Consider the following 20009-nt stretch of genomic DNA (forward strand, 5'->3'; position numbering starts at 1 on the left):
CCCCCCAAATAAGACACTCATAGTCAGAGGGTGCCACCACATTCTGTTTAGTGCCAATGAACACAGCCTGGAGCCCTCTCCAGAGTTACATCCCTACCCCCTCCCCAGGCCAAGAGAGAGGCTGTAGCCTGGGGAGGGGGCTGGCAGTGGGCATTCGAGCCCAGTGCCCATGTGTATATAATCTATAATATTTATATATATTTATATAATTCTCTCTGTAATATATGCCATAGAATCTCTCTTGGGCCTGGAAGGGGAAATGTCACATTAAGAAAACATGCTGAGACTGGCCGTAAAAGTGGATCTTCCCCAGATCTGGAAGACAGCTCAGGCTGTGTGGGTGGGGGGGCTAGGGGAGGGCAAAGGTCGTAACCACGTTCACCATGTTTTCCTCCTTAACACAAGGATAAGAAGGAAGGGGGGACAGGGGGCAGGCAGAAGGGGAGGAATGGGCGATTTGGGTTTTCCTTTAATAAACTGAATTAAAAATAAAAGTGCACAACTCCCCCCCCCCAAAGAAAATCATTTAGCAAGAGTAGTTTCATTCACAATAATATAAACACAGCCCTGTCCCTGGACTGCTGTAAATCGTGCTGCACAGCCTTTAACCCCAAAGGAAAAGCAACCCTCCCTCACCCCTACAGCCTCTTCCAGCACATGCCCCTCCCCTCCCCCCAAATAGGCTATAAGCAAACCCCATGCACCCTGCCCCCAGCACCAAAGAGGCAGCTTCTCCCTCCGGAGAGTCCTAATAGGGTCCCAGGCCAGCTCCCTAGTCTTCTCCCTCTTCAGAGTGGGAGGGGAGCTCCTTGCAAATGCAGACCCCCAGCTGACTGCTGGTCTGTGCATGTGCCAGCCGCCAGCACTGGGGAGGTGGAGCCCCGCTGGTGTCTGAAATCACCTAGATTCCTTGACAATTCAGTCACCTTTCGGCAGGGCCTGCTCGAAGAAAGGCTTCCTCGAGGGGGGAAAGAGCGCTGCTTTCCTCTACCTGCCCTAACCCCCCCAGGGCCCTGAGCAAAACTGAAATGAAAGAGCCCACTCGCTGGAGTGGATGTCCACTGCGGGCTGGGGGCAGAATACGGGGCAGGAAGAGGATGAGACTAAGAGGAAAAGATGATGTATCCAGAGAGCAGGTTGCACAAGGCGAGGAAACGGGCTCCCTGGGAGGAGGGAACCGTGAGCATGCAAAACCCCTAGACCTGCGGCAGGAGTGCAGGGTGAGGGTGCAAGGCCACTTCCCAGAGCTCCTGGTGCCCAAGTCAGGTCACATGATTAAACACAAGGGACAGCTCTGGACGAGGTAAGCCACTCTTCACCACCCGTGCTGGCCATGCCTACTGGTGTTTTCTCCAAGACTCGACCTCCCCTCCCCTGAAGACATGGGACCCCAGCCTGGGTTGCATTTCAGGACCACGTGTGTATGAACATGTGAACTTGATGGGGAGGTGCGGGGAGCAGGGTCACAGATGGACAGAAACACAATTCTACCTCCTCGTTCCAAAGAAACAGACATCTGGGGACAGGGGTGGGGATAAGGTAGTTTGTGCCCAGGGTCTGAGGGAGATGACGTGCACCCTTCCTGGCAGAGGACAAAAGCAACAGGACCCCTGCCAACGTTTGGGTAGAACACGAGACCTTGGACCTTAGATGAGGCAAGAGGAAAGGTATCCATGGACGTCTTGGCTTCTCTCTCCTGCCCAGATTCTCCGAGGGCCGGGAGCTAGGGCACAGGGTCTCACTGTGTGCCCCACAGTTGCCACTTCTTTGCTCCGGCCTGTCCCTGCCGTCAGGATCATTTACAGAAGTGTGGGGGCTTTGTGTACAGAAGTCCCCACTGAAATGGACACTGGTGTGGGAGGGCAAGCAGTTTCAGGGGCTTATGCCTCACTGTAAACCCATCCTAGAAGGAAGAAGACTCTGATCCCCTCTCCGCAGGAGGCCCTGGGAGGAGCTGAAGAAGGAGAAAAAGGGGCTGAGTGTCCCCCGGGTGGGGCCTGACAGCACCAGACTCCTCCCTCCACCCCACTCAACCTGAGTCCCCAAGAAGTTATAAAAACGTAGAAAAGGCAAAGAGAAAAGTGTAAACAGCTCCAGAGAATTTGGGAGTGGATGGAGGGAGGCACAGAGCTCACGCTTCCCCGCCTGGCAGGCCATCTGCATTCTGTGTCACCCCCCTGGGTGGGAGCTCCTGGAGCAGGGGATGGAAGAAGGCAGACAAAGGAAGCAAGAGCTGGAGCAGCCAGCCCGCTGGGTCCTTCCCCAGACCCCTCGGACCCACCTCTCAGTCACGGGATATTCAAGATCCCAGAACAGGTGGCCAGGTATGTCCTTGGTCCCATCAGTGACTCTCCTGTCTCTGGGTGGGCCATATATAAAGACTCCTGTTTGTGCCCTGTGTACCCCAGCTTCAAATCCACCTTCCCCGGGACTCCTGATCTCAGAAGCCGAGCTACCCACCGAGGGTAGACTCTCCACCCTCCAAGGAGACGTAGCTTTCCCTAAGCTCGTCGAGCCATGTCCGAGAGCCCCTGAGGTCTGTTCCTCACAGTGGGGTCGAGCTGGGACCACAGCCAGAGAAAACACAGAGTTGGGAAAAGCAGGAGTGACATGAAGAAGGGAGGCATTCAGACAGCCACAGTCAAAGCTCCTGGAAGACGAAATCAGGGCATGAAAAACTGAGGCCTAGTCGATGGCCACAGGCCGCTCTGCGCTCCTGTCCCCAGGACACAGACTGGAGCTCTGCATCACAGACCCAGAAGCCTGCAGCCAAGCCAAGTTCACAGCCATCTGGTTGCCTGGGCCTCAGTCCCTAGACCTGTGGTTTCTACAGCACAAGCCTGGATGGAATCCCATCCTGGCCCTCCATTTTCCTGGCGAGGACTGGCGGCTCCCGGGTTCCTTGCGGTCTTCTGCCCGGGCTTCAGCTGTACTGCTGGGGGAAGGGAGGGTATTGTTGCAGCCATGCCCCTCAGGCGGGAGTGGAAGGTAGGGCATTGAGTGGGAAGAAGCTAGTTGTTGGCCTCGCCCTCCTCCTCATCAAAGGACTGCACACCTGAGGATGTGACGTCAGACACCTTCCGGCTGAGAGCAGTGGACATCTCGGGGTCTTCTCGTGGGGAAAGTGACTCCAGGTCCCGGCATCCCGCATCCTCTTCCTCCTCTGGGGCCAATGGCCTCTTCTCCTCCTCTGCAGGGCCCCTTACCAGGTCCACCCTGCCCACTCCTGGAGCCCAGTCGCTGTCTCCCCCCAGCAAAGGTGGGGGCTCCTGAACAGAGTATCCCAAAGCAGGTTGGGAAGGCCCCATTTCATGTAAGCTTGGCTGTGAGTCATCAAATGCAGGGCCAAGATAGGAGCCTGTGGCCGGAGAGGCAATGAGGGACTGGTCGCTTGCTTCCCAGGCATCCGATGACCCCAGACAGTACATGCCCTGGGACACATAGGAGTGAGGCCATCCATCCATGGGGGCTTGAGTGAGGGCATCTGTGAAGAGAATCGTGGACGTTGGCGGGGCACACACTATCCAAGGCAATGACAGCAGCACAGAGAATCAAGGATGAGACATTAGGGAAGGAGGGGACTGGAAGACTGGGATGAACAGAAAGTCTTAGAAGAATAGATGAGCCCTGGTGGTGTGGCTCAGTGGATTGAGCACCAGCCTGCGAACCAAAGGGTCACCAGTTTGACTCCCAGTCAGGGCACATGCCTGGGTTGCGGACCAGGACCCCTGTAGGGGGCATGCAAGAGGCAACCATGCACTAATGCTTCTCTCCCTCTCTTCTACTTCCCTTCCCCTCTCTCTAAAAATAAATAGATAAATAAAAACTTTAAAAAAAAGAAAGAACAGAGATGAATACAGGTAGCCTAAGTAGTTGAGGAGGCCTCTTAGGCCTCAGGGGTTGGATTCTGGAACCATCCGTCCCTCACCTTGACTCTCCATCAACTCCTGGTAGTTGTCACTGTAGTTGCAGCCCAATGGCTCCTGGGCAGAGTTGACACTCATGTCCTCACCGTCCATGGAGGACCAGGCCATGAGTGTGGCCTCGGAGATGGCGAACTGTTCCATGACGCCTGGGAGAAGAAACGTAGTCAGCACCAGATGGTCCTCCTATGGGCCGACCTTGCCACAGGGGGTGGGGTTGGAGGGTCAGTCTCTGGCCATCCTGAAATGTGCCCCTTGAGGCTTCGGGGCACAAGTACCTGCGAGGAAACGCGCCTCCTTCTCGCCATCGCTGAGGTCAGAGTAGGCATCCGTATCCCTGCGCACGGCCTCGTGGCTGTGTTGCGGCTGAATGGCGGGTGCCTTCCCCCAGCCCTGCCACTCAATCATGTGGGCCACCCGGCCTTGCCCCATGGCTGTGGGCTTCGTCACATGGTCCTTCATGCTTCTGGAAATCCCTAAAGGGCCGGACATTCCCCACATCCTCCAGAATATCACACAGTACCCATAACAGGTCCTCCCCCTGCTCCCCATCCCAGTTCCTGGGGACTCCACCCCTGGGGGCAGGACAGGCTCCCCTAGGTCTCCCTATGAGGGCAACCTGGAGGATGGGAGAGGCTTGACAGAAAGGACAAACAGGTCAGGGATAGGGAGGAACGGGGAGACGGAGACCAGGAGCCAGAAGCATCCCCTGTCTGGACCGTCCCCAGGCAGGCAATCTCACCTGAGAATGACGACTTGGCCAGGGCCCCAATGCCGTAGGCATTGGAATTTCGCTTAAGCTTCGGAAGAATGGAAGTGGTGTCCTCCATGGAGAGCTGGAATGGGGAATGTGGGAGGAGGGACAGAGGAATAAGAGGGCATGGGGTGCCTTCTATGTGGGGAGTTCATGGTTTCCAGGAGGAAGGACCTGAGCTCAGGCAGGTGATAGGAAAAACCATTATACCCAGGGGTGCCAAGAAGGCCTATTCTCCAAACCCCCTTGAAAATGTGGGGGGTAGGCAGAGGCTGAAAGTGACCGCAGCGCCTGCTGAGGTGAGGGAGTACTGTGTTACCAGAGAACAGGAGGTGGAGGAGTTAGGCTGGGCTGGGGAAGCTGGGGAAGCCCGCACTCACATTGATGCCATCCCAGGAGAAATCGGTTCGGGTTTGCTGTGAGGAGAGAGAAAAGGGAGTGGGTGTCCCAGGTGCTTTGAGGAATACAGGAACCCCCCACCCCTTCCTCAGAGGGACTTCCAGAAGTGTGTGAAGAAGGGAGGGCTTTCTTGAGATTAGCACAGGGAATTAGCATTTATTTGGCTTGTATTTGGAGGAATGTAGGAGAAATGTTCTCTCAGGGTGTCCATCTAAAGGAGTGTTTGGGGTGCTGACTTGGAATTTAGGAAGAGATTTCAAGGCTCAGGTCGCTTGGAGGCTTTGTTCATGATGGTTCTGGGGTCTTTTAGGGGTCCGCTGGTGAGGGGCAGCTGGGCCAGGCCTCACCTCTGCAGATGGCCGGTGGAGGCTGCTTCCGTGCAGCGAGCTGGTGCTGTCCATGTTGATTTGGTCGACATCCTTCAGGCCCTTCCAGTCCACAGCAATCACCTCATTCCCTGAAGTGGTCGGAGAGTTAGTCACTCCCCCTCACCCCTGTGTGCCCCACCCAAAAGGTCCCTCCTGGTCTCAGATGCTGAGGCTGCCCCTCCAGACACCCCCCTACCCTGGGCTACCACTCCTTCCCATTGCCCATTCCTTTTACATCCCTACTCTCCCCACATCTTTGGTAGAAGAAATCATAGTACTCAAATACTCAGTTTGAGCTCAACCAGGAGTAGCACACTCAGAAAAGTGGTGTATGGCCTTCCTCATTGTTGCTGTGTAAATGGAAGGGCCAGTGGTTGGGTTTTAGTGGGAAAACCGTTGCCCATCCTGTCCTCGATCCTTGAGGGTCTCCATATACAAGCACACAGGAGCTGTGCGTTTTACCTATTATGCTTCTGCAGATAGGGGTGGGACTTCTCTAGGGCTAGCTGCTCTAAGCCTGGCTTTCTTGTTTGTGAGGGGGAAGGCATGGAGGGAACGCTAGATAGGAGTTGGTGAGCTTGATTGACAGGAAGGATGTGGAGGGGACAGACAGGAGTTGGGTGCGTCTACCCATCTACCCAGAAACAGCAAGAAAGCAAAGCGGGAGATAGAATCATCTTACCTGACTGCTGAGAGATAAGTGATGGGTTAAAGAGGAGTGGAGGGGGGACCACCGGCAGAGAGAAGGGCACTTTTTAAAATAGGAACCAAAAGAACAGGAATGGGAGGGGTTTGAGGGTTTCAGGGGACTGGAGGCAGGAGAAGGGTGGTGATGGCTACAGTGAAGCCAGAGCTCCCGGGGAAGGGAGACACATCCACCACAGGTGGTGCCTCCTGGAAGGCTTGGGGCAGAAGCACTTGGAGCCTTGAAGAGAGGCCCAAATCAGATGGCTGTGAAGCATACGACTGTACAGACCCCTTCTACACAGGAAGTTTTATGATTCCGAATTTCGGGTTACGGGCCCACTCGGAGAAGGGGTGAACTGACTGGGGTCTGCGGCCTGAGGAGGCACTCAGCTCACATCAACACAGCTGGTGCTACAGGCAGGGCTCCTGAGTAAGGGGTCGGAGGGACACAGGAGCCCTTCAAAGCGGCCGCTGTCCCTCTGGGCTGCAGGGGAGTGGTGAGATGGGCAGGACCAGAGGCTACGGCCTGGGGGGAAGAGGAAAGATGGACATTTGGGCAGAGAGAGCCGGAAAGAGGCAGGCAGACAACAATCTCTGAGAAGGAATACGGGGCCGGCGGGGGGAGGGGGGCGCTTTGTAGAAGAGGGAGAGCTGAGTCAGACCGGCGGGGGGCAGGAAGAGGGAGGGAGAGAACGGAGAAGAGGTGAAGGCAGAGGAGGAGGGGGGTATCCATGGCAATAAATCAAATCTAAGAGAAATCAGGCTTCGGTTGAGTGAGTTTGTCTGTGATAATAATACGAATTATTCTCTCAGCCTGAGGTCACTGGGGCGTGTAGGCGGGAGAAATGGGGAGTTGAAATGTGAAAAAATTGGGGGGTTGGGGAGAGGGCTGGATTAATTTGTGGAGCTGCGAGAGAGGAGTGCGCAGGGGGTGGGGGACCAGGGGGCAGGAGCAAGGCAAAGGTTGAAGGCGTTAGACGAATTAGGAGGCGCCTGTCTTCGCTCCCCAGTCAAAGGTAAATAAAGGGCCAGCTCCGCCCCCACCACCCCCCGCTGACAGGTGCTGTCCTGTCCCCGGATCCTCCCAGGCCCGGCCCCACCCTGCTGGAAGCTGGCTCCCGACCCCTCTAGGTCCCTTAGGACCTCTGCCTTCTCCCCGCGTCACCGGCTGTAACCCCCCCAACAACAGCCAGTCCGTCCCCATTCCCTCCCGGCGTGGAACCCATTCCCTCCCCGAGGCGCATCCCGCCCCCGCCCCAGAGGGAAAATGCACGTGAACAAAGCAAATCCGGGGAGGCTGGAGCGACAGAAAAAGACAACGGAGGGGGGAAGAGATGGGGGCAAAACGCCCAAGCCAGATGGGGGCGGGGGGTGCGTTCGGAAAACAACTCGGGGCTGACATTGTGCGGTGAGGATTCTTAGAAGAGGGGTGCTCCAGAAACGGAGATGAGGGTGCGGGGGCGCCGAGGCAGGCAGAGTCGAGGCGGAGGGCCTGGAGGTGGCGGTGAGGAGGGGAGAGCGACGGAAGAGAGAGAAGAGGCTGATGGAGAGATGATGGAGAGAGACCGTGCCTGGGGGAGGGCGATGGAAGGAAGCCGAGGAAGACGGGGAGAACGCCGAGAGCCGACAGGGATGCTCGCCCTGGGGGTGCGCGAGGAGAGCGGGGAGGAGAGGCACCGGGGGAAAGTGAGGCGGCCAGCCCGGGCGGGTGGCGCGGAGCGCGGTCCCCGGGGGGCGCGGAGAGGGTGGGGGAGGGGCCGGAGGAGCAGACCCGGCGAGCCCAGCCTACGCCCACGCCCGCTGCGCCGCGGTACCCACCCACGGTCCGGGAGCCGATGCAGCCCATGTCGCGGGGCCTCCGGAGCCGGACCCTCGCCGACGCGCGGCGGGCGCGGGGGGAGCACCGGGAGCCGCGCCGCCGCCCCAGCCTCTCTGCAGCGCCGCGGCTGTCTCCGCTCGGCTCCGCTCCCCCCGCCCCTCTCCATCCCTCCCCGCGCCCGCCGCCGTCGCCACCGCCGCCGCCGCCGCCTGGCTCCCCCGCCCGGGCTCCGCTCGCGGCCCGGGAGGGGGTGGCCCGGGGATTGGCTGCGCCGGGCACCTCCCCCAGGCCCGGACCTGCCGCCGCGCTCCCAGCGCACCTCGCCGCGCTCCCACCGCCAGCCCTTCCCCAGCCCCACCCGCGGCTCCTCTCGGGTCCGGGCTGTGCTCACGCCCGGGGGCGCGGTGGAGTCCCGGGGAATGCCCGCCTGGGGTCCCAAGAAGCGGGTAAAGAGCCCCGGGACCGCCCTTCGGCTCTTAATGCGCCCTTCGGTGCATTAATTGTCAGGGTCGGGGCTGGGGATGCTCAGAGAGAAAGTGAGGTGGGGGTGAGAGTAAAGCCTCAGCGAACAGCCTTGGCCACCCAATTCCGCAACCACTTGTTTTTTTTCCAGGGGAGGCGTGATTGGATCCAGTTTTGGATGCTCTGCGTTTCCCGTGCACGGTGTGTCCACCCAAAGAGATCGCGAAGTCTTTGCGAGTGCGTCCTGTGTGAGACTTCCCCGGGCTCGGCGCCCGTTGGAAATTGTGGGGATGGATGTACGGGGCCTGATGGGGGAGGAGAATGAAGCTAATTCAGTGCCACCTGGAGTGAAGTAAAAAATGCCAGGACCCGAGGCTGGCTGGAAGCCATAGTTTGAAATCCAGGTTAACTTTTCGGAGCCTTGGTCCTCTCTGACGAAAGAAAGCACGGATGTCAGGAAGCGGTCAAGATCAGCACAGCGAGGATGCCCTCTGGCTGGTGGGGAGGGTCAGGTAGGTACCGAAGGCCTCCTGGGTATTGAGAGAGAGAGAGAGATCTAAGTAGCAAGGGTCAAGTGGGCCGACGGTGACAGCAGACTAGAAGTGGAGTCCAGAAAAGTCACATGAGAAAGGGCAAGGAGACTTGTCTAAGCCGCACCCAGAAAACCCAAAGTGTGAGAAGGCGGAGTTTCAGCGCCAGTGACCTCAGCCAGGGCCTGTTTGCTGCCCACCTGCTTTCAGATCCCTCCTGAGGTTGAACAGGGAGTGAGGCAGTGGGCTAGGGGTCCCTGGTGTGGGCATGTAACTGAGAGGGACCAGCTCTTATGGATGCAACTTGTAACGTCTAGATTATGAATGGAGAGCTAAACTTTAGGGTGATGACCATTACATTTCGTGGAACCCCACACGAGGGAGAGGGGAGACGGTGCTAATCTAATTGCAGACCTGGAAGATAGGATTATGGAGAGAACTGATCTTTGGTCTCTGTGCATGAAGAAATTAGCCAAATCTACATGTATAAAACCATGAGCAAGAAGACAGAATGGCCTATTGTAGATCTGCTTAGATTTTAATTGTCCAGTGTAATTTGTGGCAGGATCTGATACCTTCTTCAGACAGTGGAAAGAATTAGAAAGTATTTCCCCCATATCTGGTATTGTATATTTTACAAAAAGAACTACCAGGATTCTACTCTCCTGGAATATATTGTCTAGTTACCAAGGAGAGGAAACGGAAAGATGGAAAAGAAGGAACAACCTCCATCACTACAGCAACGCTCCCCAGACCCTTATGGTTGGAGCCAAGAAAGCACTGCAGGTGGAATTCCAGGTCCCGTGTAATGGGCCAAGCGACCAGTTCTGCTCACACCTTCCCACTGGACATTACTCTCCCCCCAGGGTGCTCTCATTCCACTATTACGGCTATTACTCTGATCCAAATATGGATAGAAACCCCTGCTGCAACCCCTTTAGCACAGCAGTGTAAGACTGGATTTAGCTAAATGATTTAAACCAAGGTCAACACAAGGAATTCCAGGTCTTGAAGCGTCAGTCCCATCCTACGCTCTGTCTTAAAGGTATTGTTTTGCACCCTAGAAAAGTAGACCATCATAGTCACAGTGCTGGCCAGCTTCCTCCCTGCTTCTTGTGCGGGGTCTTCTCACTTCTCACCCTTTGGAGGCATCCTCCTGGTCTCTTTGCCATCTTCTGAGTCAAGGTCAAAGATTCCAGTTCTGATATGAATAGGAACAACCTTCCCGGAGGACAGTTTGACAGTACTGATGAAAAGAATCTTTAAAATATGCATTGATGTTGTTGTAAATAAGTTGTGACACAGCTGTTCCATTTATAGAAATATTCTAAGGAAACAAAAAAAGAGTGGACAAAGATGTAATCGACAGCAGCCATCAGAGTGCTGTTTATGCTACAAGGAAAGCTTCTACCCAAGTCACATGTTCCAACCTGGGGATTAGTTAAATAAATTATGGTAGATGTCTATAAATAGAATTCTGTGGAGCCATTCATAATATCTTATGGCTGTATTTGCTGACAGAAAATTATTCATGATACATTGCGACATTATTTAACAAGCAGGTTATAAGAATAGTGTATCGATCTTTGTTTAAAAATCACACACGTTCCTCTAGCAGAAAGAAGAATGAAGCAGACGTCAGTGGGTTGCACGTTTGGTGTCGGGAAGAGGGGATTCCTGTCTGATGGGGTCTATTTTCTTGGAGAAGTAGGAGGTGAGATCATCAAAGAGTCTGGGACTGGGGAAGATAGAGAATACAATAATAAGAAATTACAAGCCAATATCACTTTACAGCTGACAAAGAGATTTCAGCCTCTCTCTATAACACCCCAATAAGGAAGTCATTAGCTTTGCATTGCAGTTGAGAAAACCTGGGTTTGCAGCAGGTTAACTTTCCTTTCCCCCCAGTTACCCAGCTGGAAACAGAAGAAGCTAGCAGGGTGTCAAACTCATTTTTACCGGGGGCCACATCAGCCTTGCGGTTGCTTTCAAAGGGCCGAATGTAACTTTAGGACTGTCTAAATGTAACTACTCCTCAACAGTTAAGCAAGAGCTTGGTGCTGCCGCCGGGTAGAAACAAGGAGCCCAGCCCGATAAAACAAGGCGGAGGGCCGGATTCAGCCCACAGGCCTCGTGTTTGCCACCTGTGAGTTAGAGCTTCGACTCAGCCCCACAAATGGAAAGTTCATCCTGGATGCTGTAGGCAAAAGCCTTATTTGTGTGTTTGTTCATTTCTTTTTAAACATTAGAATGACTTGGTTCAGGAAATTTTATGGGACACACGTTCTTTCACTCTTGCCTTTCTTTTTGGGTGAGACCATAAGCTGAAGACAGACCTAGATCTGTCTGCATTCCTAAATTTTGAAATGGAAGTGATGCTCTTTCCTCAGGGGGACTTCCAACCCCGCTCCAGGTCTTTGGTGCTATCATAAAGTACCGGTGACAAGAGTGTCAAAGTCTATGCATTGTATCAGAATCTCTGTGTCTTGGGGAGACAGGGAGGTGACTCGGGCTGCTCCTAAGTTTAGTCAGCTTTGGGGCAGCTCTTTGGGGCTCACAGGAGGCACTGTTTGCTTAAGCACCCGGAAACGGATATGCGGATGCTGGGGACCTTGGGAAAAGGGCTGCAGGCATACCTGTACTAGGGTGGTGTTGGGGGTGTGGGGGGAATCAGAAGACTCTGAGAACAAGCAGTGAACTTCCTTCAGTGGGATCATTCCCTTAATAGTCAGTAGGCAAGAAGACAGGGAATGGAGGTTGCTGAGCAGTGGGGTGGGGGAAGACTCGGAGCAGGGTGGGGGGTGTGGTTGGTACGTGTAAACTGTATTTGCACAGACTAGGAAGTGCCCCAGAGTCTGTGCTGCTCTGTCTGTGGAGTGAGTGATCAAGAGATGAAGCCCCTGCCGCCGTGCCAGGGCAGGGCCTTCCCCGGGTGGAGCGAGTTTGCTGAGGAAGGAAGGACAGCTCAGGACGGCCAGTTTTATAGGAAGAGGCGGTCCTCAGCAGAAGTTCTCTGGTTCCAGTGTTGGCGGTGGAGACAAAGAGGCCTCATGGGCCCAGTCTCTGATCTGTTGGACTCTGGAAGATAAAACCTTTTATTTCATTTTATTCGTTTATTCCTTATTTTTAGAGAGGGGGAAGGAAGAGAAAGAGAGACATCGATGTGAAGGAGAAATATCAATCAGTTGCCTTCTTGTATGGGTCCCAACTGGGGTATGCGTCCCAGCCAGGGATCCAAGCCACAACCTGGGCTTGTGCTTGGGTTGCAGGGAATAGAACCTGCAACCTTTCAGTTTACGGGATGACGCTCCCACCAACTGAACCACGCAGGCCAGGGCAATAAAACCTTTAATGCCAACATAAGTCAATGCCAATTTGCCCTTTAGATGACGTTTGAAACCTTTGCCAAATATTGGGGAGCTCATTGCAATGTGTAGTGAGATAAGGATGCTTGGCAGTATGACCAATGGTGGTGACCTCTCCCCCCAGCCCCGCCCCTGTGGTGCCGTCTCCAGGGACACGGGGGCAGGTCAGCATCACTGAGTCCCTATGTTGCAGGATCCTGTGGCTCTATACAACAGCAGAGAGAGCTAGTAGGGTCTATTGTTTAGATTATCAGGGGAATGCACTTGCTCTCTCTTGTCTTTAAAAAGCAGGTCTATGGGCAAGCCTGGAAGAGAATCACTTCAGATTTGGGGGGTCCCATCCAAACGTCTGATGCAGAAGACCAGGCCCTGGGTTCTGGGCTAATGGGCTCCCACATGCTTCTCAGACAAGGGGTGGGTTGGGGCCAGAGGGCATGGAACACTGGAATGGTCAGGCCTCAAAGCATACTCAGAGCCTTGGGGGCCACCCTCAAGTCCAGGTCACACGCAGCAGCAAACTAGGCAGGCAGCCAGGACCCAGAAAGCAGGCCCGGGCTTCCATGAACCGGAGGCCAAGTAAGCAATGAAAGTGGAGCTCATCAATCCCAGAGAGCCCGAGCGGATGCGACTGCCAGAGGTCAAGTGACTACTCAGCACTCACAAATCCCACAGCACAAATCCCTGACGGAGAAAGGCAAGAATCAAGTAGGTAGTAGCAGGCAGTTGCTTTTTCCAGCCTCGATGTCCCTACCTGTCAATTTTATATTCCCTGGGAAGATCAGTGAGAACCTGGACTTGGAAGACTTGTTCCTGAACATCACAGGTAGCTGCCTGGCTTGTATTTATGAATTCAGGGTTAAGCAGCTGATGTCACATCATGCTCCTGGGGCCTTCTTACTTGCCCTGCTGGGACCCCTAAGGCCCACCTTTAAGCCCAATTGCTCCATGAAAGATACCCTGCCTTGGGCTTATAAGGCATCATTTTGTGGTCCTGCCTCCAAATCACAGGCTGGTGGCTGATGCTCTGTTACTTCTCTGTTGCCAGGGATAGCTGGCAGCCTACCTCTCGAATCCCTGAATAGACCTCCATTCTGGGATCCCCATCCTTGTGTCTTCCTTAGCTTTTAGATATCCTGCCACCTCAGCTTGGATTCCTCTTGCAAATGTCTTCTTGGATGAGGATCTGTTTTTGCTGCAAAGTCTAACTGCCTGGGCCCCTCTCTCCTTTCCTGCAACTGCTCTGAATCCTAAACAGTGTTCACTGCATAAGGGGTCGGTGGAGCCCAGGTCTCAGCCCTCGCCAGCATGCCATCTTTAAGCAAGCCGACCAAGTCCAGACAGGGCAGCGGAGGCATATTCCCACCAAAGAAAGAGCAGAGGCACTAAGTACCAGTCATCAGAGCTGGAGGAAAACTTGGAAGTCAAGTCCGTTGCTGTACTTTCACAGACAAGAAACATTTGCCTCTCAGATTTTTGTAGTCACACAGCTAGTAGGTGGCTGAACTGCAGCCAGCATTCAGGTCTTCTAACTCTTTTCTAGCATTCTTTTCCCTGTCCTGGGGCGCTTCCCTAAATCTTTGTTGGATTGTTTTTCTGATTTTTATTATGATACTAAATACTGTTGAAAAATGCTCATTAGTCCCCAAAGTCCTTTTGTTCATGTAGATGGATCAGCTCCTTTTGGATAAAACGAGGCAAAAAGAACATTGTTCTAAGTGGGTACGTGTTCTCACTGCAATAAAATTAAAAATAAAAGATCATTGTTCTAGCTTAGGCGTTCCAGAGGTAACTGTTTTCTTGTTCTTTGTGCTTAAGAACGGGCGGGCGATGCTAACCCTCGTGTGTATGTTCAGGTGATTCTTTGGTGAAGGTATTTTCACGGTGATAAGCGGACAGGGGACAAAGCTTGTACTCTCCTGGGTGGCGGTGAGTGAGCCCCAGAGGGTTGTTGGCTCACTGAGTCACTCATGATTGTTCTGCTGGTCTGCAGTAGACCCACCCAGAGGGCAAGGCCCAAGGGAGTGGAAACTTTGAACTTCAGGTGGTGTGTATGGGTTGCTCTCAAGTAATAAAACCCATTTTAGAAAAATTTTGAATGGAGACAAACACAAATTCAGATAGATACGGCGAGGTGTCTAGAGGTAGCCGAGCTGAATTTTATTACTGCTGGTGGAAAGCTGCGTTGAGGGAGGAGGCGCAAGCAATTTCTGCATTCTCTGGTAGGAGCTGGAATTTGCCACTTGAGCTACTGATTACATGTTGAAATGATAATATTTTGGATATAGTGGGTTACAGTATATTATTAACATTAATGGCACCTGCTGCTTTTTAAATTTCTTTTAAAATTACCTACGTGGCTTAACATCAAATCTCTATTGTCAGTGTTGGTTTAGGATATTGTCATAGGGAGACTGGTTGAGTTGAAGCAAAGTCACAGGAGGTGAGAAGTTCAAGGAACGGAGAGATAGGGGGAAGGAAGGATCATTATGTGGCATTAAAATCACTAAGAATTAACAGCAAAGTCATTGGGGAGAGAGAGCCAGTGAGCTAGGACCTAACAATGTCCTGGAAATGAGGATGAATGACCAAGGGCAATAGATGGTGATACAGAGGCGGGCAGCAGGTGCTATAGTTTGCTCACGCGAGGTTCAAAGCTGGAGGATTTTAGGGAGGAGAGAAGGAGGGTAGTGTGGAAGTAGTAGCACAAACACCAGGGCTGTGGGGGAAATGTACTGCCATTTGAGAAGACTACAGAGGGGGCCTGTCCTCAGGTGATCCAGGTGAGAGCAGCAGGAGGGAGAAGGCAGTAAGAAGAGGAACTTTTGCTGACAGCAGTCGATGAGCTCTGAGAGCACCCTGCACTGGTTTCTGGAGCTGGGCATCTGTGGCTTCTTAGGGTGGTTGACACCTTATCACGGTTAAAGGGCTTCATGCAGTTAGTTCTGGTGGGCTGGAAGCAGCGGAGGCGGCGAGTGCAGGAGGTTTAGGGGGAGGAGTCACGGGGACCTGGGGTCTCCTTACTCGGAGAGTCCCGCCTCCCTCCTCCACCTGTCCATCAACCATCAAAGCCCATGGTAGGCCCTCTCAACTTCCTATGCACTGCTCACTAGGTGATTTTTTTCAGCCAATAACAGATTCAGTTTACTACTCAGTAGCAGATAGCTCATACACGTGGATCTTCAGCACAGTTCTTCTCTGCTCCAGACCCGAAATCCCGCTGCCCACTGTATACCCTTTCATTCTTGGCATGTCCAGAATGAAGCACAGTCTTTCTTACTCCTAGACCTGCATCTCTCAGCTGAGGGTGCTGTACTCCAGGTGGGTACCAGCAGGAAGCTGGGCCAGGTCCGTGATGTCTCCCCCATACCCACCACGCCCACTCCAAGTTCAGTCCATCACTAGGCTCTGCAAATCATCCCCTCTGCCCATCTCCACAGCTCCCTTTGCACCCAGAGCTGTACAATGGCCTCTTCCCAGGTCTGTCCACAACTGTACGGGTGCCTCCTGTTACTCTCCACATTGCCTCTCTGGTGAGGTGTTTCAAAATTCCCAAGTATTTTCCTGCCATCCTTTTCATCCTAAAACTCCCCAGTGGCTCCCCCCTGCTCTCAGGACAAAGTCGAAGCTCGTTCACACAGTCCACCTCTCTGCACAGCCACCTCCCCAGCTCTGCGGCAGCCCAGGCGTGCACCGCCCTCTCAGGCACCCGGCCATGCCTGCCTCCTCCCCTCGTCCTCACATGTGATGATGGCCGTGCTCACGGCCGCCCCAGGGCTTCGTGCAGGCTGTCCCCTCTGCATGGAATGCTTTCCCCTCCCACTTTGCCCAGTTAACTCCTGTGTATCTTTCAGGTCTCAGCGCGGACGCCCATCCCTTCCTTGACCTCCATCACCAGTTGCCATCTCAGTATGTGCTCCGTCACAGGCATCACGTGTCATTCACTTGAGGTCCTTGTAACACGCAGTTTTACCCGTGTTTGCAATTGATTAAAATGTATATCCCTTTGGAGACTCCCCAAGGTCATGGCTCCTCCGTGAGGGCTGGGATCATGTCTGTGTTTTGCTCAATATTATGCTCCTAGCACCAAACAGTGTCCTGCACATGGTAGGTGCTCAATAAATGCTTAGTGAATAAACAAATGATGCAAGCTAATTCAAAAGCCCTCAAGCTTTCCAGAACGTAGGGCCTCCCTCAATCTTGCATGAGATTTCAGCAATTCTGGCACTCAGTCCATGTGTCCAAGGCCCTGGCTGTGGGACAGGCACTGCCTCCTGTGCTGTGCTACTTCTGAGCACACAAGAATAACTTTGCTGGGACCGGGTAGGTGGTTCTGTGTTATTGATGTCCTCTGGTAGCTTCTTGAGCTTGGGGATGAAAGACTGTCTTCCAGCTTACATGAGCCTGCTGATAAGTCTCAGTAGGAAGACATGCTCTTCTGGGTAGATCCTCATCCCTCTTTCTGGGCAGGTGCCCATTTGCCACATTCGTCACACCCCTGGGCGGCGGCAGGAAGGGGTGCCTGAGGTGTTCTGAGGGTTTGCTCAGAAGCACCCACTTCCTGTGTCTGGTGACCTCAGCGGGTGTCTTCACGGTAAACCCACCTTGTTAAAGGGAGTGGAGGTGAGTGGGAGCCTCTAGAGAGATATAAGTAACTTCTCATCCCAAGCAGCTCGTTTATCTACTGAACTTTAACCCCCCATGGCTTGAAATGTTTACTTTCCCTAGTGACTTAGTCAGCTATTTTCAGTGACAAACATTGGAGCTTCTAGGCCAGTCTCTGATTTTGGCTTCCCCTGGGTTCAGGGAAAAGGCAAAGGCAGCAGATGCTTCCCTAGCGGGGGCCTCGGTGCCAGCAACCTGCCTGTGCTGCTGTTAGTGCCGAGTCTCTCTTCCTGTTTGCCCTTCCCCACTCCCTGGGCCGCTGACTGTCCGCCACCTGACCATCTGCCTTGCTCTTCCCCTGCGGCCACCACGCATTGCTGCCTTGCAGACACTTGCAGTGCCTTTGGGTGCCCATCTGGTTCAGACACTGGGAGGTATGGACTCCTGGTTTCTACTGCTCCTCTGGGCCCCGCTCCCTAGATGCCCTGTGCAGGCTCTGCTCACCGCTGCCCGGACCCGGGCCGGTGGAGCAATAATGAGTCTAAATGGCGAGGAGGCCCCCCAGCTATATCAGCTATACCGTAATTAGTGTAGCCACCCCAAGCCAGCACTGCTGGGTAGGTGAAACTTTTTCCTAATGTTAACCCTTTATTTTACTGAAATATCTACCGAAGTGGTTTTTTTGACTGTAGGTGGAGAGTTTCTTGAAAGGCATATTATATCCAGAGTGCCTAAAATATAGAAGTTATTGGTAAATACTGGTGGGACTGAGGCTGTGGAATGGAAAAGTGCACAGAGGTTGACGCCCAGATGTCAGCCTAGCTGGAATAAAGGAGGAAAAGGGGGCCATTTGTGGTTGTCAGTCCCTCCCTTCTGTGGGGGTTGGGGGTGGGATGGGGGATGGTCCCTGGGGCAGAGAAGGAACTGCTCTTCCTGGGCTTTGCCAAAAAGATCTCTGGGTCTCGCTGGGTGCTCCACCCTCCCCCTCCCCCATTCCCATCCAACCCCTCCACGGTGTCTGCAGCTCTGCCTCTGTGGTGACAGAGTCTTTTGTCGTGACAAGCAATGCAAGTGGGACTGGGAGGGGAGTAAATCTGGGAGAAAGTGGAAAAGAAAATGCTTTAATATTAGGAGCAAGAGATGATGGCTGTCATTTGTCTTTTCCTTTTTTAAAATTGTAAGTTATACATGTTTATGGGGGAAAAGTCAAGTTATAAAATCTTTCTGGCCCTGACCGATGCAGCTCAGTTGGTTGGAGCATCATTCAGTAACTTTAAAGTCACAGGTTCGATTCCCAGTTAGGGCATGTGCCTGGGTTGCAGGTCTGGTCCCTGGTGGTCCGGGCACATAGGGGAGGCAACTAATCAATGTTTCTTTCTCACATCAATGTTTCTCTCTCTCCCTTCCTCCCTCTCTAAAAGCAATGAAAAAAGAATGTCCTTGGGTGAGGATAAAAAAAAGAAAAAGCTTTTTGCCTTCCTCCGATTCTGTACCCTAACAGCAAGCACTTTTAACAAATCTTGGAGAAGTCTTCCAGAAAAGTTCTGTTATACAAAACTCTCTCTCTCCCTAACCCCCATCTCTGTCTCTATATGAGAGAGAGAGTGAGAGTGAGAGAGAGAGAGAGAGAATTCAATGGCACCATGTGATGGAAAAAGAAAAATGGTGGCCCAAAGACTTTAGTGGGGGCTGAACTTTCAGGCTGACCTGAAGAGGTTGTTGATACACCAAGCCAGGGCTCCTGGAGGAGAGAAGTAAGGACCGCAGGGATGTAAGTGGAGGGCAGAGGTGTCTTCAATAATAAAATACTTGCATTACAAGTTTTTTTGCAGTTTCAGAGGTGAAAAATCCAACAGCTACTTGGCCTCAGTGTCCTAAACTGAAAAATGGGATCACAATGTACATTTCTCACAGGTTTGTTGCAAGGATTAAATGGAGGCTATATGTTAATTTTTTAAAAGATTTCATTTATTTATTTTTGGATGGAGGGGGAAGGAGAAAAAGAGGGAGAGAAACATCAATGTGTGGTGGCCTCTCGCACACCCCCTACTGGGGACCTGGCCCATGACCCAGGTATGTGCCCTGACTGGGAATCGAACTGGTGACCCTTTAGTTTGCAGGCTGGCACTCAATCCACACCAACCAGGGCTTGAGGATATAAGTTTGAAGTGCTTAGTATTGTACCTAGCACCACGTACTAAGCTTTATCAGTGTATTATTATTATTGCGGATGCTGTTGTTTTGGTGGTTGCTGCTCTTGTTAGAGCGCCTAGTACAGTGCCCGGCACAAAAGTGGCCCTCTGTCCATCTGCAGCCGGCACGCAGAAAGAGCTGCGTGATGGCATTTCTTTTCTTTTCAGAAAATTCTTTTTTTTTTTTTGCCACTGCCTTTGTTCCTTCCTTTTATTTATTTATGTTTTTTCTTGGCTGCTTCTAACTGCTTACTTCATCTCGTGTGACCTTGAAGAAAACTTTTCTGGTACCTGGTGGACATAAATTCTTGAAGGTGTGCAGAGATGTTTTAAATAGCAAAGTTTCCTGCCCATTTTTTTTTTTTTTACTTCCCCTCTCTTGCCTGGTCCCAAGCTGTTGGAAATGATTAGGTGGGAACATCTGTGTACTTGCTACTTTTTACACATCCTACCTGAGGAGATCAATTAGAATTGCTTACTTGAGAAAAACACCTAGCCTTGACTGGTGTGGCTCAGTGGGTTGAGTGCTGTCAAAAGGTTGCAGGTTCGGTCTCTGTTCAGGGTACCTGCCCGGGTTTCAGACCAGGTCCACAGTTGGGGTTGTATGAGAGGCAACCAATCACCAATCAATGTTTCTCTCCCTCTCTTTCTCCCTCCATTCCTCTCTCTCTCTGAAAATAAATAAATAAAATCGTTAAAAAAAGAGAAATACCTAAAAATCATTAGGGCCTCTCCTGTTCACTGCGTGCATTTTAACATCAATTGGCCCTCAGCTCCTCTAGGGACATCCCGGCCTAGTGAGCCTGTCCTCCTGGGATACCCGGTGTGTTTCCACTTGTATTGAGATTGGCTGGCTGGAAACTCTGAGCTTTAATATTCTGCATCCCAAATGCTTTCAGTTGTCAGTA

The 20009-nt window shown here is 52.7% G+C and overlaps 1 protein-coding gene across 2 annotated transcripts; it reads right to left on the minus strand.

Moving 5' to 3' along the window:
- Window positions 1-36: 36 nt before the first annotated feature.
- On the minus strand, window positions 37-8152 carry FAM131B (family with sequence similarity 131 member B). 2 transcript variants are annotated; one of them, XM_053927190.1, is made up of 7 exons: window positions 7950-8152; window positions 5424-5533; window positions 5058-5093; window positions 4666-4759; window positions 4202-4399; window positions 3929-4072; window positions 37-3484 (listed from the first exon to the last, which is right to left on the minus strand). In XM_053927190.1, exons 1-7 carry the CDS (start codon window positions 7975-7977, stop codon window positions 3012-3014), a joined length of 1083 nt encoding a protein of 360 aa, XP_053783165.1. In that variant the 5' UTR covers window positions 7978-8152; the 3' UTR covers window positions 37-3011. The 2 variants fall into 2 exon arrangements, with proteins under 2 accessions (XP_053783165.1, XP_053783166.1); XM_053927191.2 differs by lacking the exon at window positions 7950-8152 and adding an exon at window positions 6127-6145.
- Between the last annotated feature and the right edge of the window lie 11857 nt (window positions 8153-20009).

Source organism: Desmodus rotundus, chromosome 6 (assembly GCF_022682495.2).
Source record: "Desmodus rotundus isolate HL8 chromosome 6, HLdesRot8A.1, whole genome shotgun sequence".
NCBI classification, from domain to species: Eukaryota; Metazoa; Chordata; class Mammalia; order Chiroptera; family Phyllostomidae; genus Desmodus; species Desmodus rotundus.